Source organism: Canis lupus, chromosome 33, assembly GCF_003254725.2.
Source record: "Canis lupus dingo isolate Sandy chromosome 33, ASM325472v2, whole genome shotgun sequence".
Classification (NCBI taxonomy): domain Eukaryota; kingdom Metazoa; phylum Chordata; class Mammalia; order Carnivora; family Canidae; genus Canis; species Canis lupus.
This window is the reverse complement of record NC_064275.1, coordinates 31,009,604-31,035,231: the sequence shown is the minus strand read 5'-3', so window position 1 is coordinate 31,035,231 and position 25,628 is coordinate 31,009,604. Positions and strand designations below refer to the sequence as shown.

At 59.1% G+C, this 25,628-nt stretch overlaps 1 protein-coding gene across 3 annotated transcripts in view; it reads right to left on the bottom strand.

Annotated features, from left to right (window-relative positions):
• XXYLT1 (xyloside xylosyltransferase 1) overlaps positions 1 to 25,628 on the bottom strand; it is a 197,986-nt gene that overhangs the window by 112,007 nt on the left and 60,351 nt on the right. For 2 of the 3 annotated variants that reach the window (XM_049105125.1, XM_025473301.3), the window contains exon 3: positions 9,018 to 9,150. In XM_049105125.1, coding sequence (XP_048961082.1) covers positions 9,018 to 9,150 — 133 coding nt within the window. Of the gene's footprint in view, positions 1 to 5,445; positions 5,532 to 9,017; positions 9,151 to 25,628 lie in introns of all 3 variants that reach the window. The other variant, XM_049105126.1, reaches the window with a different exon arrangement.

Genomic DNA, 25,628 nt, shown 5'->3' with positions numbered 1-25,628 from the left:
TTCAGGCCTAGGAGGCCAAGTGTTCATTTCAAACTCAGCTCCAGTTTTAAAACTTGGTATTTCTGCAACGGCTAGTTCTGCAGCGGACCCGGAGGCCGCGTACCCATTTCCCCTACGGCCGAAGGGCGGCTGCAATGCGTAGCCGAGGTGGCCCTGGAGTCACGGTGATCCCCTCCTCCCCCCCAGGAAGAGGCTTACAGAGGAGTCTTTTTTGCTGCCTAGATTGCAAATGAGACGTTTATTTGGCAAAAGAAACAAATTCTAGTAAGACCCTTTGGGGGGCCTCAGTGGGGAGCACCTGCCCGGGCTCATCTCCCGGTGGAGCGTCCCACCAACGGGGCCACAAACTTCCGACGGGCAGGGTTCAGTTTCCCTCTACTGCTTAGCCGGACCCTCGGCAAAAGCCGACTGCATGAGCGTTTTCTTGCGCGCAGAGCCGGGTCCACCCTGGGAGCCTCCTGCAGGCTGTGCTCACCCAGCAATCCCACTTCCCTTCCACAAATCCTTTCAGAAGGTGGACAGGGATTCGGAAGGCGGAACAGCCAGCCAGGGACGGCGTGTGCCCCACAGTCGGGGGCGCGGCTCTGCGGCAGGCATCTCCGGGCCCGGCGGAGGGAACCCGAGCGTAACAGCACCGACTCGCCACTCAGTCGCCACTGAGCTTCAGCGGCCCGACTGCCTGCATGCTGTGATCGCTTTGAAAGCAGGGACCGTGTCTCCTCCCTCGGAATTCCTCCAAGTTCACCCACGCGATGAGCCCAGCAAAACTCGAGAATAACCCTGTGTCCCCTGGACTGTCTTTAAAAGGAAGCACAGGGAAGCACTGTGTGTAGGAAGGGCGGCGGTGGGGCTGCAGAGCCTCCCCTGGCAGCGGGCACAGCTCGGGGAAGCAGCTCTCTCCGAATCAACCAGTGCTCCTTCGTGGACTCAGCAGGCATCTACTAGATGCCTGGGCCTTGGCCTGCACCCTGAGGAGAACGGGCAGCGTGCCCCCCCCCCCCCCCCCCCCGTCCATTCTCCCTCCTCCACGAGACATCTGCTCGGGTACCAGGCGACGGGTCTCCATGGGCTCAGCGGTGCCCCAGCACGGCTAACACGCAGGAGGAAACACACCGACCTGAGCTGTGCCTGCCGGGAAGGGAAGCCCTCCTGTGCCCGTCAGGACCCTCTACCCCCTGGGGCCAGCACAGCCCGCCCCCAGCAGCCTGCCCGCAGCCCGTGGCCCTCGGCGGGCGCTGGATGCCCACAGCTCCAGGCGCACAGCGGCAGACGGGCCACGGTTAACATTCCCAGGAACACAGCTCCATTCTGCGCTTCTGTAGACATCTTTTCCCTTTTATTTATTTATTTTTTGTAGATTTTATTTATTTATTCATGAGAGACACAGAGAGAGGCAGAGACACAGGCAGAGGGAGGAGCTGACTCCACGCAGGGAGCCCGACACGGGACTCGATCGTGCGACCTGGGGTCAACACCCTGGGCTGAAGGCGGTGCTAAACCACTGAGCCACCTGGGCTGCCCCTGTTGGGTCTTTATTTTTCTTTAATTTTTTATATTTTATGTATTTATAAGAGAGAGAAAGAGAGAGAGAGAGAGAGGGAGAGAAGCAGGCTCCATGCAGGGAGCCCGATGCAGGACTCAATCCCAGGACCCAGGGATCACGCCCTGAGCTGAAGGCAGACGCTCAACCACTGAGCCACCCAGGCGTTCCCTCTTTTCCCTTTTAAAACACATTTTCCCAGTGGTGGGAGTGAAAAATGATCACCTCATAGTAGGTATTTTTATGTCGACTGCAGGGCAGGACTCTCCCTCCCCTCCTATAATTCCTGGGGGGCCCCCATCACCGCCTCTGGACCACACGGGCGAGGCCTGCAGGGGCCCGGGGACTTGAGGAAACTCTCAGCCTCTTTCTCAGCCACTATGTAAAAGGCAGCAGCCTTTTTTCCGTCACTCAGATTGAACTCTAATAGAAACTGACAGGCTCAATTTTGATTAATTAAAAAGAAAACAAAAAATAAAACAAAAAAACCACGAGCACAAGCGCCAAGCAATTCCTTTTCGGGTGTCAGATGGAAAGAGAAGCTACGATCGGAAGGGGTGGTGGCGGCAGGGCATCTCCTATGAAGCAGAACTTCGTGCCCAGTGAGGATTTCAGACCCAGGGACTTGAGGACAGAATGACACGATGAATTCACACAACCCTCCTCAGCTCCAGACCAGGCGACAGCTAATAGGATGCTTTAAAAAAAAAAAAAACAAAAAAAAACAAATAATAGATGAGAGCTGACATTTACAGGTGCAGTGGTATGTACGGGCTGCGACGTGCTTCAAGACAACAGAGATCCAGAGGAGGGAGGAAGAGGAGAGGTGAGGAGTAGGGATGGAACCGGCCTGGCCACGGGCTGGGGATGCCTAAGCTCCATGAACACTGCAACACTCGCGCACCCAGCGAACTGCGGGAGTCTGTCTCCTTCTGCATATGTTTGAAGTTTTCCCAGAAATACTGAGTTGGGTATAAGGGTGGCCAAGATACACTGGTAAGTGAACCAAAAAAAACATGCACAAGGGTATAAAGTATGAATCCACGTATACGCGCACATACGTGTTGGTAAATTGGCGGAAAATTTCTGGGAAAATAAGAGTCCTCATATACTTCTTGATTTTTTAATGAAAATACACTACTTTTATATAATGAATTTTTTAAATATTTTATTTATTTATTCATGAGCAACACACAGAGAGAGAGAGAGAGAGAGAGAGGCAGAGACACAGGCAGAGGGAGAAGCAGGCTCCATGCAGGGAGCCCGACGTGGGACTCGATCCCAGGTCTCCAGGATCACGCCCTGGGCTGAAGGCGGCGCCAAACTGCTGGGCCACCGGGGCTGCCCTGAATTTTTTTTTCTTTTTTAATTCAAGCAGTGCAGCAGGGCAAAGGACAGCAGGGTTAAAACAATGAAGTGAACGTCTTGGTGGAGCAGAAAGCTCGTTGGTGGTGGGTGAGCAGGGCTGGAGCCCTGGGGGGCACCGGGGTGTGGACAGCAGCTGGGCCTCTGCAGGGCACTGAGACACCCTGGTTGACACTGTGGGAAGCAGGAGGGGGCGTCGGCCCCCTTCCTTCCTCCCTGCTGGCTACCCCCACGCTGCCGTCTTCCACCTGCGCAGCTCCCCCTCTCCGAGCTCCTGGTTTCCCACGGACCAGACTGAGAGTTCCCTCCTTTATTGTGGACGGCTGATTCCTCCTTGTAACGCTGTCTTGCAAGTAGCCCACGCAGCTTCGGGTATACGGCGAGAGCATAAAACCTCCCTGCATAGGGGATCCCTGGGTGGCGCAGCGGTTTAGCGCCTGCCTTTGGCCCAGGGCGTGATCCTGGAGACCCGGGATCGAATCCCACGTCGGGCTCCCGGTGCATGGAGCCTGCTTCTCCCTCTGCCTGTGTCTCTGCCTCTCTCTCTCTCTCTCTCTGTGACTATCATAAATAAATAAAAATTAAAAAAAAAAAAAAAAACCTCCCTGCATAGACACTAAATTCACGGTGCTGATCTCAGGGGAGGGAGGGAGAGAGGGAAGGACGGTGCACAGCATCCAGCATCGCCACCCCAGCCGCCACCCCAGCCACCAGGGCAGGAAGTAAAGGATCGGCCCTCTTGTCCTCCAAAAAGGGCAGGAGGTTTATATGGCAGGGAGGTCCTACACACAGGCAGGGAGTTCAAGGGCCAAGACGCCGAAATAGTGGCACTAATTCCGCCGTCAGTCGCTCCTATTTTACACACGAGGGAACCACCCCAGGAGTTAAGGGACTTCCCTTGGGTCACAGCCCTAACTAAGGGGCTGAGCCAGGAGGAGACAAACGGCCACGACCAGTCGGGAGCGCCAGTCTCCACCAGGCACCCCGCACACGGCGGTTCCACGCTCCAGCCAACCCCACCGTGAGTACCGAGTGGCACAGGTGGGGCCGTCCCGCACGGCCGTCTCCCAGCCCTGTGCTAAGTCCTCACTCGCTCCCAGAGGCCCTCGATGGGTCAAGGCTACACCTGCGGAAAGACTGGGCATTCCAGCCACCCGGAGAGGGGCCAGGCGGGCACAGATGCTATCGATAAAAACCGCGTGGCCTAAAGAGCTGGAAGAGCAGACGTTATCACAATACCGGACGCAAAAGCAAATTCCTGCCTAGAGGTGTGTTATCAGCAGCTGACAGGACTAGCCTGCTGCTTCCACCTCATGGTGGGTTCGGGCTCAAACAGCACACAGCGGGCCCGCGGAGCCAACGGAGAAGGAGCCGGAAGCCGGCGGCCCCGCCAACAAGGCTCCCATTCAGCAGCTCCTCGGTGGCCAGCTCCACGACGGGGAGGAGAGGCCGTGGTCCCAGCTCCAGGCTCGCTCAAGCTCACGCTCACCCTCACGCTCACTCTCGGTCCAGGCTCAGCAGGAACCCCACGGCCCAAAGCCGGGCCTCCCAGCTCCAGCGCCCTCCCCGCGGACCCAGATCACAAGCCGGGCGCTGCTGCAGAGCGGTGACCCTCAGACCTGGTGCCTCGCGGAAACGTTGAGAGCGGCCGCCTACCCCGCCCCCGCACCCTGCACCCCGCTTTCCTTACAAGCTCCTGCTTCCATAAGGCTGTGCTCCTGCCCACTTGGGGATTTGTAGAGAAGCCGGATCACTCCCTTCTACTAAACAGAGGTTTTAACTCTTGGGTAGGGGTAGAGCTACCAGGTTTAGCAAAACATGGAAACCAACAAAAAACAGGGTGTCCGTGGATTTAAATTCCATATAAACAGCAACTAACTGCTCTGTAGAAGCATGTCCCCTGCAGTATTTGGAGTATACGTACACAAGGCAATTATTTGCTGTTTTTCTGAAATCCAACCTAAGTGAATGTCGTGTGCCTTAACTGACAACCCCGTATGGTTTCCTGGGGTAGAGCAGAAGTATCCAGTAGAACGAACCATCTCGAAAAGAAAACAAACAAGAGCTGGGAGGATTATGGGAGGAAAGTGAGCAAGTGCCCTCTACTGAGTGTCTCCCACGACCGCAGCTTTCCTGCACGTTGCTTCACATACGTTCCCCAGTAATTCTATGCTTCAGGTGTAGTCATCCCCACTTACACGTTAAAAAATAAAACAAAACCGAGGCCAGGGAATCAAGTGACTTGCAAAAAGCCTCACAAATCCACAGCTTCTGAGAATGGCCCAAATGGGATTTCTTCGGCATCAAGAAGGAATCTGCATCTTCGGCATCTGCTCTGCCTGCGGATACGTATTTATAGTGTCGCAGGCTCTGCATAAGGAGGGTCCTACGGTCCTACGTTCATAAGGAAGCAGATTCAAAACGGTATCCTGGACTGACGTGTGTGTAAAATACAGCTGCCCGTTTGCAGAGAAAGCATCGGGCCCTTCTCCCCTTCGGCCGTGTATCCCAGAGTGAACACGTCACCTACGAGGAGTTACCTGTCCGGCGGTCTAGTTCTCCAACAAAGAGGCAGAGAAAGGGCCAAGACAGGGCCGTTCCACCCGAAATGACCGCGGCTCCCAATCTGCAGACAAGAAAGGTCACGGGATGTTTGACTCAACAGAATCCTAACGGGGGGCGGGGGGGGGGTGCACCTGGCTGGCTCAGTTGGTTAAGTGTCCGTCTTTGGCAAACCAGGTTCCAAACCTGCTTCTCCCTCTCCTGCTCCCCCTGCTTGTGTGCTCAATCTCTCGCTTTATCAAATACATAAAATTAAGAAAAAAAGGAGAAAAAAAAAGAATACTAACAGGGACCCTATAGAAAAAGGTGCCTCTACCACTAGTTCAGCATCCCACAGTCTGTCACTTCCCAGGAAGCACAGTGAGTTTATTTATTTATTTTTAAAGATTTTATTCATTTATTAGAGACGGAGACGGGGAGAGAGAGAGAGAGGCAGGGACACAGGCAGAGGGAGAAGCAGGCTCCATGCAGGGAGCCCGACGTGGGACTTGATCCCAGGACCCCAGGGTCACGCCCTGAGCTGAAGGCGGTGCTAACCGCTGAGCCACCCGTGCTGCCCCGCACGGTGAGTTTAGTATACACGTGGGTGTGGAAGTGGGGGGGGAAGGGGATTAAAAAAGAAAAAGGCAAAGAAAGCTATTTGTCAAATGAATAATGAGAACTACTTTTTCCTCCACCCCCCTCCAAGCTGCTAACGTTCTTGGTGGCACACAATGGAGGGGAAACAACCATAAAAATGACTTAACGTGCGTCCTTTTGAAGTACAGTAACTGTCAGGCAAGGGCCTATAAACATAACACAGTCGAGGAGATGCAAGATTTATTTCTGCTCAGTGAACTTCCAGAGCAAGATGCACTCGGTGCGTCAGTCAAGTTTTTGCTCCTGTGCTGTTGTTTTGTTTCCGGATTTTCCTTTCTTTTCATAGAGGCTAGCAGATGTTGCTTATGATAAAGACCCTGCCCACCTCCCACTCGGCCACTTAGGGAGACCACGTGGTTGCGGGAACTCCCACTGGTTCCCGGTTCCTCAAGGACCGCAGGGGGTGGGCAGTGGGCAGACGCGGGCCGGGACGCCCCTCCGGCGGTGATGGCCAGGTCAGAGGCGTGGGGCCGCAGCGGCCGCTCCAGAGAAGGGCCCGGCTCCGTCTCCTTGCTACCCGTCCACACCCCGGGTCTCCTCCCACCCCTTCCCCACAAGCACCTGTACCCGGCCACAGGCTCCAAAGACACACACAACCAACACTTTTTCTTTGGGGCCACTGGAGTCTCCAGTTTTCTAGCGGAAAACAGCAAAAATTCCACAAAAACCCACAGTCCACTCCCCGTCTGACCCACCGGCACCAAACCCTTCCCAGCCCCAGCCCAAGATGGCAAAGGCTCAGAGGCAGCTGTGCCGAGCCAGTAGGGCGCACGTCTGTGCGGCGCGGTCGTTTGCAGACTTAGCTATTAAAGGCTTTATAAGCACTTCAGCGGGGGAGGGAGGGGGGAGTGCGTAAAGGGGTGTTTGTTTCTGGTGATCCTGAGCGCATGAGCCCTACAAACAGGCCAGACTCCTCCAGCAGCTGCAGGGGCCTCAGTTTTCTCACTGGACGTCATGATAATTAAAGACTGAAGGCAAGAAAAATTCAATTTCATTTTGGATCTAAAAATCTTTCTGAGATTTCTTTTGAGAAGTCCAGACAATTAAGCTGATTTAAGTTTCACTGTAAAATCCTAGATCTACAAAAACATGAATTCTGGCCAACTCTATTTAAATGGGATCATGTCTTCTCCACTTATATTAGATGGGAAGGTTCCAAGCCAGGGCTTGAAGGCGCCACTGCTCTGCCTGCATTTAACCATGGTGTGAGTATCCCGGGGACCCTGGCCCTTAGGGAGCGGCGAGGGGTCCACCAGCAGACACGCAGCCTCAGGACACAGGACAGACAACGAGGAGACGGCGGGTCAGGAGGGCGGCGTCACGGTGCCAGAGCAGGTGGACGGAGGGCTTGCGGCACACCTGCTCCCATCCTCACGTGGGAGGAGCCCAGGCCCCAAGCGCAGAGCGCAGGGCCGGCCCGTAGGGCTCTGGGCTCTCAGCTCGGTGCTCCCTCCATCGCCCTCCAGGTGTGAAGCCAAGAACCCCGAACTAAGATCCACCTTGTATCAAGGTGAGGGAATGAGGCCCGGAGGCCACTATGAGCTCAAGTGGCAAATGTGTGCCCGAGGCCTCCCCTCCTGTTCCCGGCAGAGTGCGAGGCTCCGCTGTGTAGGGGCGGCAGCCTGGGGAGTGTGATGTAAGGCTGAACAGCCCACAAGGCCCGGAGTTATCAGGCCACTCAGAGGCCTTGCAGGAATTTCCTGTTATGTGATCTGCGTCTTGCAAATAGTCACAAGCAAGCGAGCTGTCACTCCCCGCTCTCTTAGGGGAAGTGCAGGCTCCTGGGTCACTCGTCTCCAAAGACGGCCGGGCTCCAGGAACGTCTGCAGGGAGCTGGCAGGAGGCTCTGCTCTGAGAACAAAGAGGGCAGCGTGGGCTCTGCTGCTGCTGCGTGGGCTCTGGCTCCACCGGAGGAGGATCCTCGGGGACGTGGAGCTCTCTGGACCCAGAACCACGGGTCTAGTTTTTAGCAAAGGCTTGTAGGGACTTCTGCTTTTCCTTTCCCTTGTTTCAGCTGTAAGACCTGCAGTGCACGCAGGAGAGTGTGTGCAACCGTGTGCACGGCCCCCAGGTGGAGAACTAACGACACTGAGGCGCCCCAGAGGCAATGTGTACCCGAGGCCTGCCCCCTCCCTGCCCTCACCCCGCAGAGGGAGCGCCGTGCCGGCCCAGGGGCCCATTGCTGCCACGTGGGGTGCACCTAAGGGCCACGTTTAGCTGTGTCTGGCAGGGCGTGAGGCTGCCCCTGGCTCGTTTTTGCATTTGTACGGCACCCAGCTGGACAAACGTATTTTATGGGCCCGTCCTCTTAGCTACGGACATTCAAGTCATTCTCAGTTGTTGCCTACGGCGCACGACGCTGCAGCGGATACCCCCCGACCACGTCTCCCGGCTCTCAGGCGCCGGGGTTTCTCGGGCGCGCACGTCAGGCCACAAAGCACTGCGTCATGCATGATGCGTTCCCCTCTGCGACCAGGCATCGAAGAGCTGCGCGGCTTTCCCTCCTTCTGAGACAGAACCTGCTCTGCTCGCACGGGGCGGGGGGCGGGGGGGTGACCGGTGACTGAGGCAGGACACCTGGCTCCTCGTCAGCCCGGCAAGTCAGAGCTCCAGCCTGACACGGCCCTTACCAGGGAAAGCCCGAGATCTCAAAACTGAGCTTAACCAGAGTCAACAACCAAAACAGCCCGGCTTTCTACAGGAAAAGTCTTACAAATTCCCCCAAGAGGACGAGGCGGCCTCACGGCTGCGGGGACCACCTGCCCGCACCACTGTCTGCAGCAAGTACAGGTGCGTCCGCTCGCCCACAGGTTTAAGCGAACTCCGCCTACCAATAAATCCCGCTTTGCCGTGGGCAGCAGGACACGGGAGGCGAGGGGGGGCGGCCCGGGCCCTCACGGCGGCCACATACCTGTACACCGGCTGCATCTCTCTCGCTATGCCGATGACGGCGCCCGGCAGGAAACTGTCAAACTCCTCAAACAATTCCCGGATGTTGGTCTTGTACTTCAGGTCTAGGTCCAGCTGAATTATCCGCAGGATCTCTGGAGGAAAGATAAAGAAAATGAGAGCCAGACACACATCCTGGGAGGCTCCACCACGGGCAGAAAATGAGGGAAGGCTGCAGAGACAGGTACGGGATCGCTCCCGCCGTCACCGCGCGATGCACAGTCGTCGCTGGACACCAAGGCCCGTCATCCGCCAGCGACCCACCCCGCTCCAAGTGTCCGTAAACAACTGCCCACCTTTCCTTCCACCGGCAGACAGGCCTTGGGTTCCTGACCCGGTGGCCCCATGCTCCGTGTCAGGCCCGCTGTCCGCACGATACGCTCCAGGGCCGCCCCACGGAAAACCCAAGGCACACGGGGCTCCTCCTTGGGGCACAGGCGACCCCATAGGACAGAGGGCCGGCAACCCCCCACTCAGACTTTCTCCAGCCTACGTGTGCGTGTAGCCTGGATGCCACCAGGGCAGCTGAAAGGCCCCGGACACGGCTAGGTCCCCATCCCACGACGGAGAGACGGCGTGGCTCTAATCAGACAGACGGAGCCTCAGCATCACCCGTTTGCCCCTGTCGCCTGCAGACTCAGGGTGAGGAGGGAGGGGGAGGCACTGGCTCTGTCCGTCCCCCGCAAGCCTGACTCCGCTCTGGAGTGGCAGTGCTGGGGCCCAGCTGCCCGGGGCGTCCCCCACCAGCAATGACACGCGGCTGCCTGGACACAAGGAGACAGGCCCTAGTGTGGACGTGAAAAGGGAGGGGCTCCGGGGGCTCCAGGGAGGGGGCGCTCAGGTTCAAATGATGCCGGAGACCAAGGAGGGGGCCCAAGGTGGGGATCGGGGGTTCTGGGGGCTCCAGGGAGGGGGTGCTCAGGGTCAAATGATGCTGGAGACCAAGGAGGGGGCCCAAGGTGGGGATCGGGACACGCGGGTGCAAGGTCCAGCTCTGCTGCTGCTGAGCTCTGTGACCCTGGGAGAACGGCTCCTCTAAACCGTAGCTGCCTCATTTGTCAAAGTGGGGGGTGATACGATGGGCCTCCGGGGCCCCACGTCAGGCAGATGACAGGACAGGCGGGCAGCGTCCCGTATTCAGGCTGCAGGGCCCCGCGGGAATCCAGGGTTTGGAGAGCAGGGGCATCACTGACGCTGGAGGTAGTCAGGGGAGGCTTCCTGGAGGAGGAAGACATATGGGCAGGGACAGACAGATGAGGCCAGAGACCACCACCGGCCCCCGACGTGAGGCTCCGCCCGTGTCCTGAGAGGACAGCTGCCCACGGAGGCCCTGTGAGGACGGGGACCGTGTCTGTGGCACCTCGGCCTCCACCCACTCATACGCAGGCTTGGCAGTCGGTCAACGCGCAGGAATGTGTGTGGAATTCAATAGGCCCCCTCTCAATGAGCTTAGGAAGAAATCACAGCTTACGATTCCAGAAACACTGATTCATCTGTTCTTGTTCTCTTTTCCTTTGTGGCACAGCTGACGTCTGACCTGAGTGTTTTGAAAATAATCAGTGACGCTTGGCGAGAACGCAGCACCCAGGCCAGGGGAAAGGGTGGGGGTGCCAGACGCAGGCTTCCCGGGCCCCGCGGGAAGGGGCTGCAGGAGGTGGGCCGCCCACCGCGTGGACCCTGCCGCCTGCCTGCACCCACACCCCGTCCAGCAAAGCCGCTGCTCTCCCCCACCAAGCACAGCACCCAGCACTGCACCGAGGAGCCAGGGAGGTGAGGCCTCGGGGCCCCTGCAGTGGCTCGGCTGTCCCCCGGAAAGCTGCCCTGCACCAGCAGTGCAGGACGGGGGCAGCTTACAGGGCAGGGCCTCGGGCCCCCGCTGCTCTCAGAGGCGACCCTGCGAGGACCACCCACACCGTGTCCCAGGAGACGACGTGGGAACGAGAGTCCTAGCGCTCGAGAGGTCACGGTGGGGAGGCCCCGTGGCACACGCACCACCTGCAGTCACCGTTTTCCTCCCGGCTGCTCTGGTGCAGGGTGGAGCAGAGCTCCAATGAGACAGGGCCGGGGGCACTGCCATCCCGTCGTCCCGGGGTGAGGAACCCCATCATCGCAGGTTCTGTCGGTGAAGGGGGCGGAGGGGACAAAGGCCAAGAGAGGGGAGGCCTCGAAGAGGGACCGACGGGGCTATGGGAGGAGGGGTAGGTTGTCGTCCTGGCCCTGGGGGGACACCGTCGATGGCAGCAACGACAGCCGCAGGGAAGCACCCTCTGTGAGTGGGAGTGCCCGGCACGCACAGGCACCAGCTCAGTTCTCATTAACCACCTGAAGATGCGGAGTTGTTCTGACGTCCAGATGAAGAAACAGGCTTAGAAGAGTCAAAAACAATAGTCCGAGGCCCTGCGATAAATCAGCTGGGGCTGGGACCTGAACCTGGGTCAGCTTCGCCTGAAAGCCCAGCACGTCGTGTCTGGAGGCCCGGCATCTGCTCCGAGCAGAGAGAAGCTCCAGGGACGCGGGTCCGGCTCCCCAGGGACGCGGGTCCGGCTCCCCTGCCGCCCGCGCAGGCCCGCACAGCAGTGCCCAGGACCTTGACACACGGCAGAGCGACGAGCTGGCCACAGTGTGAGACTTAAGGCCGTCCCCACACGTAGTTCCGGGGATGCATAGAGACTCCGGGTGATGGGGAGGCCCGTCGTCAGCCTCCCTTGAGAGCCTGCCGTGTGCCACGCGCACTCCCCGGGCTCTGAGGTCACAGGAGTCCGACCTGCTGTACAAGGAGCAGCCCGAAGGCCTGGACGGGCCCTGCCCCGTGGCCCACGTGTCCCCCGCCACAGGAGCGCTCCTCGAGGACGGGGACGCACAGGAGGGCAGAGCTCAGGCACGGCTCCTGCAGAGGCCAGTCCCTTCCTCTGTGCAGAGCCCTGGCCTCGCCCTGGCCTCGCCTTAAGAAGCCCATCGGTCAGTCTGAGCACCGCCCTGCCCCTTGGGGACTGGCCGGGAGCAAAGCTGGACACGCCCGGGAATCCGGAGCCTTTTACCGTTTCACAACTCCCCACTTATAAAGTAGCTGCTTCTGCTACGAGTCGCTGCTGCTCCAAGACGGACTCCACGGAATGAGGTGAACTGGAAGGAGAAAGACAGCGGCTGCCCTCGAACGGACGTCTTCACGGCGGAGGGAGGGCCGGGCCCGGGGACACTGGCTTCTGCTCTGAGAGCCCGACCTGCGGCGCTGCACGGGCCTCTGTCCAGACGCTTACTCTGCTCTGTGACTGTGAAGATGCCAGGCTGTGACGGTCGCCGCGGGAGAGAGGGACATGCCTACGAGGAAGGCTGGAACGGCGTAGGGCGAGATTCGCGTAAAGGGCCCTGTTCCTCCGGCCCCTGGCTCTCCGTGGACTACGGGGCAGGGGCGGGGGCGGCTCCCCTGAGGAGGAGACAAGGTTGGTGCATGGTAGGAAAAGCACAGGGAGGGCCCAGGAGGGGGCTGGTCGGAGGCAGCTGTAACGACAGCCCTTAGGACCACGGAGATGGAAAGAACAGATGACTCCAAAGCGAAGAGGAGATGAAATCTCTAAAGCATGGGGAAGAACGTCTCAGAAAAAGGAGCAGACGTCTACAAAACTCAAAGCAGCGGCCGGCATCCAGGCTGCGTGAACGTCTGCCGTGTCAGGATCCCAAGAGAAAATGGTAATATTAAAAAAAAAAAAAAAAAAAAAGACAAAGAGGACAGAATAATCTAGGATAACAGATCTGAAGGAAGAGCTGACCTACCCATTACACAGACGGGGAAACTGAGGTCCAAAGAAGCCGTGGGACTTGCCAGGGTCACAGAGTTGAGCTAAGTGGCAAAGCTGGTCCCAGAACTCGGGTGTCCCGACCGGCCGGCCGATGCTCTCAGGTCAGTCGGTGCCCCTCTTCCGCTACCCACGCCCACCGGGGGCCATGAACTCAAGAGCAGGAAACGCTGTGGCCCAAAGGGCTGTGCACAAGGCTCGCCCGTGGCTCATGGGGGATCCACATCTCACACCGTGAAAACGCGAACCTGAAGACGAGCGGGAGTAGCTCAAGAAGAAAGAGGCCTCTGCGACCACATCCTTGGGCGGCTTTTGGGAAACGGCCGTCCGCATCCTTGCATTAGCATCAGGCAGGGATGCTAGGAAATGAACAGGACCAAGGACTCTTCCCACTTCCCTGACAACGCACGCTGAGCCGTACGACGTCCCAAGGGAGGCAGGAGCCAGCGGCCCGGTGCCTGCGGCAACAAGCGCGGCACCAGGAGTGAGACTGGGTGCCCCTTCCCCGCCCCGCCGCTCGGCCCCCTCCTGTTCTAGGTGGACCTAAGGACGTGGGTGCCGCTACGTCCATCGGCTGGTGACGGGCCTGTCAACCGGGCCCTCAAGCCTACCGACCGCACGGCGAGGGTGGCAGGAAGCCGGGCGTGCGTTAGGGCGTGGAGGCATCTGGGGAACACCTTCGCGCTGGCCATCGTCCCGGGAGGAGTGTGGCCGCCGCCGGCCCGGCCCCTCGGTGGACACAGGCAGGGGAGCTCCTGGCAGCGTCACCTCGTGGGGCAGCCCTCAGAGCCTCAAACGCTGCTTCCCGCGTGGCACGGCGGTCTGGCAAGACCTCGGCAGGCTGAAACGGAAGACCTGCTGCGTCCCGGGACAGACCCCTCGACCCCAGGACCGGTAAACGTGCGACCGTAGGACGGGAGTCACTGATGTGGGCCGACCCCACGTGGGGAAGGACGCTGAGGACCTCGGCGGGCTTCTTGGTGGGAGACGCGGTTCCTGCCGAACGTCAACCCCAGAGGGCAGAGCCAAAGACGGTGGTGGGTACGGCCTTGCGAGGCGCCAGCCCGCTCAGCTCACCCTCCCGGGCTCCAGTTTCTAACAAGTGGCGAAAGGAAAGACGAGCCTCCAAGGGCGCGAGGAGTCCCCGGGGTTCGGGAGGGTTCGAAGCACCGGGCCACACAGCCCACGCCTCGCCCCGGCGCATCGCAACAGGCAACGCGCGCAGCCTCAGGGCGGCTGGGACTTCGCAGGTCAGCACTCCCCGTGGAAGGGCCCGCGACGGCTCCTCGCCAGCCTCCCAGGCACAGTCACAAGGCGGGTCATCTGACCACACACCACGGATGGAATTACAGCCCAGAGGGAGTAGCTGGTGACAGCCAAGAACAAACAGAAGCGGGGAGCAGCTTCCCTTCCTCGCCCCTCCCTTCTCCCGTCCCCGGAGACTATTCCTCGCGGACGCGCCTTCCACACCGGACAGACGAGGAAAGGACGGGCACGCACACGAGCCCGGGCCGGCACACGGGCTCACGCAGGCGCCTTCTTTCCCCTCCCGTCTCGCATGAGCGTCAGCTGCCCGGGGACGGACGTTTACGGCCCCTCAGGACAGCAGGCCCAGCTGTCGGTGACCGCGGGAGGGTGGGGGAGAAGGGGACGCCGTGACAGCCCGAGGTCCAGGGGGTGTCAGGGTGCTGGGGCCGGGCAGCCGCCTGGGAAGGAAGCTCCACGTCTCCCCGGCCGCCCGGGGACGGCACTGCTGCCTTCTCGCCCTCCGCGGCCTCGTACTTGCAGTCCGGGCCGCCCCGGCTTGCGGAGCCCAGGGCAACGGGGAACGGGCCCCCGTGCAGGACGGGCCCGAGGGGCAGGCCCAGCCGCAGCGGCCGGGCTCCTGCTGCCCGGGGTCTAGGCGTGCGATGGAAGCCCTGCCACCACCACGCAGACCTCAGCGGTGCCCCGACGGCGCCCGCACAGGCCCAGCTGCAGGACAGCTGGCTACCCCGGGGGACGGCTGCCACCAAGGGTCATGGTGGACCCCGGGGCCCAGGCCTGGGACAGACTCCTGGGGCTCCCCCCGCCTGCTCCGGTGCCTCCCGGGGAGCAGACACAGGGGTTTGTGGGCCAGGCCCAGGACGGGCGATTTACACCTGCTGACGTGGCCCACGAGCCCCTTCCCCGCTCACGCCACCCTGGCCCCCTGGCCACCGCACGGCCGGACGCGGCAGGCGGGCTCCGCTGGCTCTCCCCCGGCTGCGGCTGTGCACATCAGCAGCCCACCCCGCCTCTGAGGGCGGACCCGGGGTCCCTGAGAATGATTCATAGGACCTGTTAGCAGCCCTGGCGAAAGGTTTGGGGGCCCAGGCTTCGAAATTAATGACCACGGTCAGCTTTACGTATTAGCCGGACAACAGATTCTTTCTCCAGCCTTCCTTGCCCCCTCTCAAAATTAAGCATAGAAAACGGAGTGTGAGCTATGGCCTGGCCCTCACATTCTTTATGACCACGGGCTCCCGTTTTGTGGACAAGGCAAAACAAACTATTATGAAACGACAGGTTTTTGTGGGTTTTTTTGTTTTGTTTGTTTGTTTTTTGTCTTCTGCAGCAGCGTAAACATGCGTTTCTTCCTTCGCCCTCCTGCCTTCGGTGACTGGTTATATAAATCATATCTTTCGGGATAGGACACAATTTATTTCCAACTTGGCTGAAGAACTTTAGGGACGTATATAATGTACAACAACACACGCAGCACCGGGTCTCCATTTTCCTCTCATCTCTCTTGCCAGCATGAAATTATAGCTCATGTACTTCTTTATGAGTCTCAATCTGCAGAGGAAACTGGGTTTTAGGTCTGGAAGTCAGAACCGCCCCCCCCTTCTCTCATTTCCATGGCAGAGATGCCCGCGCCCCCGCTGGCCTCTCTGCAGCGTGGCTCCCGGGCGGGGGGGGGGGGGGGGGTTGCTGCTAGAGACTTTACTTTGATCTGCAAAAGCTTAAGCCCTGCTTCCTACTGGGGCACGACCACATTCTGACTCGGGCCTGGTCTCTGCTCTCCACCAGCGAGCGAGCGTCCTTCACAGGCCCGCGGGATGGCAGCTGGAGAGCCGTCCTCCCGGCGCAGAATTCACAGGTGTCTTCTGAAAGCAGCGATACGGTTACCGCTGGTCCGCCCAAACGGTCAGCAGATCAACTTTCCAAGTTGCTCGCTCTGAGGTTCTTTATTGGAGCTGCGGGGGCCCCGGGCTCCGGTTTCTAATCTCCCCTGCCCTCGCCTTAACCTCCCCCAACCACCCTCTCCCTCTTTCCCGGCATTTGAGCCCAGGCCGTATCTGTGGATCCAAGTACAATGAGGAAAACTGACGAAGGTTCTATTCCGCCGCCTGCCACCCCCACCCCCGTGCCCTGCTGGCAAGCACTCGTGCCCGGCCCTGCCAGCCTGTCGGGGCCCGTCTACTGCCGCCCTGCCCCCTGTGCTTTGCTCAAATGACGACGGCAACCAGAGGACTGACAGCACGTGGCAATGTTCACAGTGCATTTCCCACTCACAGAACTTTCTTATGCTTTTACCTCGCTGAAACCTTGCAACGACCCTGGGGGCAGGTGCATTCGTGTGGGTTGGGTCCAGCTGCTCTAAGGGAAGATGGAAAGCAACTGGCTTGAATAACACATAAGGGCAAAGCTAAGCCGTCCAGGGATGGCAAGGCTGCTCGGTACAGCTATCAAGGTCCCGACGCCCTCTGCGCCTCCACTCTCTTCTCCTAGATCTGGTTTCCATTCTCAAGGTCACTGCATGGCGCAGGACGGCTACTGGGATCCGCTCAATTTGGCTGCATTCCAGGCAACAAGGGGAAAGAAGGGAAAAGGTCCCCTCCCCCTGCCCCCTGCACTAAGGCAGATGCTTGAAACACCCGTCCTGGAGGTTCCGGATTTAGTCACATGGCCACACCTAGCTGCAAGGGAAGCTACGAAATTAATCCTTCTACCGGGCGCAGTGCTGCTCCCAAATGAATGGGATTCGCTTTATAAATGAGAAAGGAGAGAATGGACAGAGAGCAGCGGCCAGCAGCACTCCCAGGCTGGCACCAGCAACTGTCCCCACTGGACCCACGAGGAGACCGAGGCCCAAAGGATGAAGCTTAGCCCAGGTCACACAGGACCCCGTGCACGGCGCCTGACCCACGTCCACACACCCTCCCCCGTTCACCAAGTCCCCGTGCTGCAGCGGAGCCGCAGGTGTGCTCCCGCCAGCACCCGTCTGCTCGGCCCTCACCTGTTCCCTACTGGCCCACCCCGAAGAACCCCTGCCCTCCATCTGGCCTCACACTTCACTTCCAGCCTGGCTCTCCACCCTGTGCCCCAACGTGTGTCTCTTAGAATCCAGACACGGTCACTAGGAAGGTGAACCGGGCCAGAGATGGCCAGACCCCACAGAGAGCCAGAAACACCTTTCTGAGACTTATTATGCGAAGAACTACCCGTTCCCTTACCTTTTGCAGCAGGAGAGAAAAAAAAAAAAAAACGGTTTTCTAAGGTTTTCGTCTTTTCAGGAGCAGCCCCTGTGGCCCTGTGACAGCTTGCAGACGGACCTGGCCAACGGGCAAACAGCTCTTCGGGTTCCTGGTCTCCTGAGCCAGGCCTCTTGCCAAAATGTCATGTTATTTTATTGATTCTTATGCTCCATTAAAAAAAAAACTCTCTATCATCACCTATAAAATGAGGTTCCAAAGGCCAGATACTGAGTGAGGTAGTTTATGTGTTTTACCTCGTTTAATCCTTACGTGTAGGGTTTATTGTCCTCATTTTATAGGTTCCCCCACCAAGACCATCTGCGTTCCCATGCTTCCATCCCGGCTCGCCCAGGTGAAGGGAGCCCCCCGGGAGCCCGGGGCTGCTGGGTACTAAGAGCTGCCCAAGAACAGGGAGAGGTCCCAAGACTTGACTCTAACTTCCATTTAAAACACAAATCTGCCTTCCTGTGGGGCAGGGGCGTTCAAGAAACCCTCCTTCTAGCTTGTTCCCATCCCAGACCTTATGATGGAAAAGATTCTATCTACTGGACTGCACCTAAGCACTAATTAATCCATTTCCCTGCTTTAATTAAATTTTAATTTCATTTAATTAGTCCGTATTTTTTAATTAAGTAAAATTTAAGTTTTTTTGTTCTAAGTTTTAATCGAAGACATGAAATGTAATGACAAACTGACATAACTGCAGATGACGGCGAAAAAAACGGAAGCGAAACACAAAAAGAATTCAGGCTCTAAAATATTTCCGTGTGGGATCCCTGGGTGGCGCAGCGGTTTGGCGCCTGCCTTTGGCCCAGGGCGTGATCCTGGAGACCCGGGATCGAATCCCACGTCGGGCTCCCGGTGCATGGAGCCTGCTTCTCCCTCTGCCTGTGTCTCTGCCTCTCTCTCTCTCTCTCTGTGACTATCATAAATAAATAAAAATTAAAAAAAAATAAAATATTTCCGTGTGTATTTCCTAAGAAACAAGGCCACCCTCATGATGACAGTACAACCCCCCAGGACCAGAAAAATCAACACTATACATTGCTGCCACTTAAGCCCCACTCGAAATCTGTCAATTGTCCAAAAACAAAAGGAAGATTTGTGGTTGGTCCAGGATGACGTACAGTTGTCACGTCTCTTCCGCCGTCTTTCCTCATTTTCTGTGGCCATTTGAGGAGCAGAGGCCAATATTTGGTAAAATCCCCCTCGACGGGCATCTGTCTGATGTTTTCTCGGGATGGGATTCAGGTTTTGCATCTCTGCCAAGAAGAGCTCAGAAGCAATGCTGTGTTCTTCTTGCTGGATCACAGCCGGGGGCACAGCATGTCAGTCTACCCCGTTATGGATGATGCTAACTCGGATCACGGTAAAGTTACCGTTGGGAACTGTGACAATGGCATAATGTGGGGAAACATTTCGAGACCAGGAAAAATACCTTCTTGCGGAACAAATTCTTGCCTGCTCTGGTTTAGCACCCACCCCTTAACGCTTCTCATCCGAATAAATTATTACTGTAACGGTTATCGCCAAATGGTGATTTTCCAAGGCCTTCATTCCCTCCGTGTTTATTTTTTTAATATATATATTTTTAATTTATTCATTCACAGAGAGAGAGAGAGAGAGAGGCAGAGACACAGACAGAGGGAGAAGCAGGCTCCATGCAGGGAGCCCGACGTGGGACTCGATCCCTGGTCTCCAGGATCACACCCCGGGCTGCAGGCGGCGCTAACCGCGGAGCCACCCGGGCTGCCCTCCCTCTGTGTTTATTAACTGGCATTCTACTGCAAGGAAGAACTTTCTGGCCCCCCCACTCACGGCAGGTCGTGCCAAGCAACTTCTTCCCTGGCTGGAAGGCGGGCTCTGGTGCAACCTGCCATGGGGGTGCTAGACAACGGCCCTCCTGAAAAACCTCCAGCAGCACCAGGCTAGGGGGCCCCTGCGCATCCCACAAAAGTAAGTGAAGAGAGAAACGAGCATCACGGAGAGTTTCAGAAGGGAACACCCCCACACCCACCCCCTGCACCCCGGCTTTCCCCTATTTTGTAAGACACGCAATGCCTGGGCTTGAGGAACTTTAAGGCAAGTGTGAGTAGACAGGGCACTGGGGCCGAGGCCGGGCTCCTGGGTCTGACTCTGCCCCTAAGTCCAGCCTCGGGCAAGCCGCCCCCCATCTGGGCACCAGTTCCCCTGGATGGTAAAGACAGAAGGGTTAGGACAGACGCCTTCCAAGACTCCCCGCCCTGCCACCCATGACTCTGAGCGGAGGCGGCTCCTCTCCCTCACTCAGGACCCAGCAGCTCGTGCTCACGAGAGCACAAGGCCCGGAAGCTAGGCCTTGCCCTGTTGACCTCAGCCACGCCGGGCCAAGTAAGCCAGAGTCCCCTCGGTGTGCCAAGTATGTGACAGTGGGGAAAAGGGTCAGACACGGACGACGTCGTGCCGAGCCTCAGAAGTTGCAGACCCAGGAGCGTTTTCCTTATGTGTTTCCTGCTGCAGCCGCTGCCGCTGCTGTCGCCGGTATTACGGCCGTTGTCCACGGCAACAGACAGTGCATATGGAAATGACGGTGATTTAGCCCCTCCTACGTGCCGCTGCAATGCTTTTAAATCTCCAGGTTTCCATTTAACAAACGTGGAAATCGAAGGTTTATAGTAGCTGAGGACTTGCCCGAGGTCACAAAGCTAATGGGCGACAGAGCAGGGATGCACGGCAGGCCTCAGTGGTGCTCGGGTCTGAGCCCCTCTGTGTCCACGCGCTCCCTTTGAATAGGTTTACCTCGAAGTCTCCACACTCGTGCCGGGTTATCTGCGGCCGACGACAGACCCCCCCAGAGTCAGCGTCATCACACAGCGTATGCTCACCCCTCACGGATCTGTGGGTCAACTGCGCTTCCCAGCAGGGCGGCTCCCACGTGGGCCTCTCTTATGGGGACAGTGAAAGAGCGGCTAAAAGGCTCAGCCAGGCTGAGGTAACAAGGCTGCCACGGACGGTCCCAGGCGGAGAGCGTACCCGAACCCCGCTCAGGGGCCCCTCTGATGACGGCAGCCCGGCCTGGGCTCCCCCGGAATGGAGTATGGAGAAAGCGGGGAAGCGGGCAGGAGGTCCCCGGGCGGCCCCGGCTTCCCGGACGCAGGCAGGCAGTGAGCCCTGTCCCGGCTCTCCCGGCAAGGCCACCCGCATCGGCGGCTCCAGGAGCCCAAGAGGCTCCCTTGTCGAGTCATGCGCCACTATTTTTACCCGGTCACTTTCTGACCATAAACCCACATTTCGAATTTCATTGTTCGGGGTGGATTAAGAAACTCAGCCTGGCCTTTCTTGTGGTTTAATTTCCTGCAAGCCTGTACGGGGGCAAGACTTGAGAATTCCTATGGAAACACGACATCTTAACCTGTTCTTGGCGGGATGGTGTCCAGGGCTTGGGCCGCCGGCTGTTGTCCAAACCCACGCTGCTCTATTCGGAAGGAGGCCTTGACCTGCCCCGTTCTCTCCTCCACTGAGGCAGACCGTTTCCCACTGTCCGTGTTTGCAGTCTGGCCACTGGAGGACTGGGTCAGGGCAAATTTATTTATGAATATTCCAGTCCGATGTCAAGAGACGAAGTCCACAGAGCACCCGTTGCGGCGTTCTTGGTGTCACGTCATTCGAGGTCAGTGACAGAAGAGTCGATGAAGCTTAAGACGACTCCCAAGTGATTTCGATCATCAAGCCGGGCACGACTCCGTGGTCACAGGAGCAGCGAACACATACCAGAAGGAAGAGGGATGTCCCTTTCCTGTGGAAGCCAGGACTCATCCTGTTTTCTTTTTAAAACCCTTTCACCCCCACATACCCCCACATGTGCATACCCTAAGCACAGTTGTGATGCCTGGCAACTTCCATTCCTTCAATATGAACGGTCTCTAAAACTCCAGGCTCTTCCCAACTGCCCCAAGCCCCTCGGCACAGGCCAAGCCACGACGTCCTGTTCAGACCTGGAGCCCCCTCTGCACCCGGAAACCCCAGAACTTCACCAAAGCTTCCTCCTGCATCTCACGAGAGGCTTGACCTGCGACAGGAGCAGCGGGAAGTCAACGCCGCTGCCGCAGACACGGCCCCAGGGGCTGACAGCGTGAGCTCAGCCGACCCCGCGCCGCACTCCAGCCACACACCGCAGCTCCGACACGCACGGCGACTTCCCTGTTCATAACGGGCGACGCCGCACTCGTTTGCTCACCCAGGAGTGTCTATTAGCCCCCGCCACGCGCCTGCCGCACCTGCCGCACCTGCTGCACCTGCCGCCGCAGACGAGCAGGGCCCCGCTTCCGTGTCACTCCCAGTCAGTAGGCGCTGCGGGGAGAAGCAAGCTGAGCAGGGGCGCGGCGGGGCAACAGGACTTGGGGGGGCAAGGGAAGCTGGGACACAGAGAAGGCCTTTGGAACAAGCAGCACTTGAGCGGAGACATGAACGACGGAAAGAGAAATGGCAAGATCCAGAGGAAGAGACAGAAAGGCCGCTGATGAATAACCCGGCCTGGCCCTATCGTATCAGAGTGAAGGGGGGCTGGGGGGGCAGGGCGCTCAGGGGGCAGGCTCCAGACCCACCAAGGGCCGCCGGCAGGGCAGGACGGGGCCTGACCAAACAAGCCCCCCCGCTGCAGACCTGGCGCCTCTCTGGGCCCCCGTCCTTGGCCAGAGGTCCTGGCATCGCGTGTGACGTGCGCCCCGGGCACCTGGCTCACAGGGAGGGTGCTCCATGCTCCACTGAGAGCTCCCCCCGTCTAGGGGGCCACTTCCGTCGGCAATGCACCTGTGGCCCCTCGAGGAAGGCCATACAGGGAGGGCAGAGGGACACAGACACCGTCCCCTTCCCCAGCAGCCCCTGTGGCTAAGGGCTGGTCCCGGCCTCGGCTCTCCTTTGTGCTGTCGCCAAAACAGCTGCCCGCCAACTAGGCTGGGAAAGCCACGCAAACTGGAGGATAATGAGGGTGGAAAAGAACGCTGAGGGGCCCCTTCCTCCACCCCCGCCCCGCCCACATATCTCTCCACAGGAGGAATCCGGTTAAGGTTAAGTGGTCGTCAGGAGCAGGGACGCCAGAGAAGTGGCCATAAAAGTCTCTATGCAGCCTAGCAGCCACCTGGAAAGAAGCAGGCGTGGGGGGGGGGGGCAGTTAATTCATTCAACTTTCATTCAATTATTAGTCCGATATAATATCTGGCTCTCTGATTAGGCAAAGCAAAACGAGGCCTCTGCCCTGGAACTGCTCACAGCCCAGTGGTAGAGATAAAGTAACAGCAGCAACCACCACCCCAGATGCCTATGGTCGGGACTGGGGGCTCAGGGGGACCTGGGGCACAGGGGGGGCAGCAGGGGGACCTAGGGTGCAGGGGGACCTGGGGCACAGGGGGCTGCAGCAGGGGGATCTGGGGCACAGGGAGACTTGAGGCATAGGGGGACCTGGGGCACAGAGGGACCTGGGGCACAGGGGGGTGCAACAGGTGGGACCTGGGGTGCAGGGGGTGCAGCAGGGGGACCTGGGGCACAGGGGGACCTGGGGCACACGGGGGTCCAGCAGGGGGACCTGGGACGCAGGGGGACTTGGGGCACACGGGGGTGCAGCAGGGGGGACCTGGGGTGCAGGGGGTGCAGCAGGGGGACCTGGGGCACAGGGGAGTGCTGCAAGGGGTGCTGCGCGTACAGAGTCGGGCACCCTGGAGGCTTGGCGCTCTCTCGGGCCTTGTCTTAACCAGCTCAGGCCACTGTAACAAAGCCCCACACACCGGGCGGCTTACAGGAGACGCGGATTTTCTCACAGTCCAAGAGGCTGGAGTCCACAGCCCAGTTTCTGCCGAGGGTCCCCCACCCTGTAGATGGCCACCTTCTCCCTGTGTCCTCGCCGCCCTTCCCTCTGTGGTGGCCAGAGACACCGTGCCCTGCGTCTCTCCCTCCTCCGCAAGGGCGCCAGTCCCATCTGACCAGGGCCCCCCCTTAGGAGCCTCGTATCCTCTCAAAGGCCATCTCCAAATACGTGACCTTAGAGGCTGGGCCTCTGCGTCTGAAGCTGAGGGGTGCACACCGCAGGCCACAACAGGCTTTGAAGCACTGACACGCACCAGAGGTCCTCTGTGTGGACGTGGAACTGTGGGAGAGCCTGGCGTCGGCGAAGGCAGGGCCGTGAGAGCCTGGAAGGCCGCTGGGAGGGCAGGAAGCAAGCCCACCGGGCGCAGTAAAGGACTTGCAGGGGGCACAGGGTGGTGAGGCTGGAGAGGTGGCCTGGGGGCCCGTGAGGGCAGGGAGCCAGAGATCTGCTGAGCAGAGGGGTCACAGGGTCAGGCCCGCGTCCCGCAAGCCCTTGCAAGCCACCTGGGGGGCCAGGCCGGGGAGATGGCTCAGAGGCAGTTGTCACAGTCGGGACAGGAGAGGACGCGGCTCCAGCGGAGGCCGTGGTTCAGCCTGGTGCGCTGCTGCCCACGGAGCTCCTCGGCCGCTCTGGACTGGCTGGTGGGAGCCCCGCCTGGGGGGTGGGAAACGAAGCTGAGGTCCCCATGCCCAGGGGTGCCTGGCCCATCCCCTCCCCGGGACCAGGAACCTGCCGACGTCGCACAGACAGACACGCCGGGGAGGGGGCCCGGCCGGCCCTGCGGGGACCGTATTCACTGAACCGGGGCCCTCTGTGCTGCTCTGAGGTCAGGCCACTTGGTCCCTCCTGACTCCTGGGACAGAGAAACCCAACAAAGGATAGCACCAGTGCTCACCAAGCCACCCACTAGGCCCAGCCTCCACACGGCCCTAAAGAAGGGCAGCCCCTTGGTCCACGCTGGGTGGGAAGGTAAGGGGAGCTTCCAGGTGTCCTGGAGCTGGACACGCGCCACTGACCCAATGGCACCTTCCCTGATTCCGCATCAGTGGCTCTGGTGAGGCCGGGGAGCGGCTGTGGCCCACGGGGTCCCGGTCACTGCGGTCGGCCTCATGGTGGCCCCCGAGTCCACTTCCTCACCTGCAGGGCCAGGGGCTAGGCCTGGGGGTCCCTCGGGCCCGTCCCAGTTCCAGCCCCACAACCACCGACATGGCACATCCCCTGGGCGGGGGGGGGGGGGGGGGGGGGGTGGCGCGCGGGGGAGCAGCTGACCTCGGGGCTGCCTGATGCCAAACGGCCCAAAAAAGCACCACTTCTCAGGGCACACTCGACTTACGCCTAAAAACCTGGCATGAGATGGTATTTTTATTACCCGAATCCTATTTTCTCAGTGATTAAAAGCATCATTTCAAAGCTCTTTCATTCTCCTTCCTGATCTTCAAACGACCAGCGGGCCCTACTTCCCCAGAGCTCCCCGCTCCCGCATCTCTACCCTGGCGGCCAAGCGCCTCCGGCTGAAACGCGGGCTGCAGGGAAGCGCAGCTAAAGCAGCCTCTTGGGATGAAGTGGGCTTCCCTGCCTGCTCCCCACCAAGGGCGGCACGGCCTTGCCCTCCAGGACAGGCACCAGCTGTGTGCTGGGACGCCTCCCCCAGCTGGTGAGACCCCCTGTGTGGGGGGAACAGTCCTGGGCACAGTACCCGGGCTCCCTCGCTTTGCAGGCGCGCAGTCACTGCGCCAGGGGCTGGCCAGGAGGCCCGCGGGGCACTTCCCCGGGGACTGCCTATGAAGCCTGCGGACCGTCCCGTGTCAGCGTCACGCACACGCACACCAAGTCCCATGGCGGCCAGGAAGCCAGCCTTGCCAGCCGGTGTCAAGAAAACCTCACACACCCTACCCCATATAGTCTCAGGTCAGCAGACCCTCAACAGATGCACCTTTCGGGGCACCCGGGTGGGTCAGTCACTTGAGTGTCTGACTCCTGATTTTGGCTCCCGTCGTGATCCCTGCATCGGGCTCCTCACAGGATATGGGCTTGAGGTTCTCCCCCCCCCTTCCTCTGCCCCTCCCACCCCCATGCTCACTCTCTCTCTTACTCTTTCTCTAATAAAAGAAAAAAAATCTGGGCAGTCCCGGTGGCACAGCGGTTTAGCGCCGCCTGCAGCTCAGGGTGTGATCCTGGAGACCCGGGATCGAGTCCCACATCGGGCTCCCTGCATGGTGCCTGCTTCTCCCTCTGCCTGTGTCTCTGCCTCTCTCTCTGTGTGTCTCATGATAAAGAAATAAAATTAAAAAAAAAAAAAGAAAAAAACATCTTAAAAAATGAAAATTAAAAAGATGTGTCTTTCCTTCCTTCCACAGGGCCAAGGAATGGGTCCTCGTATCAGGACCCTAAGGACCAAGCCCAAGGACTTGCTTATACACTCTTGCTCTAGGTACCCCCAT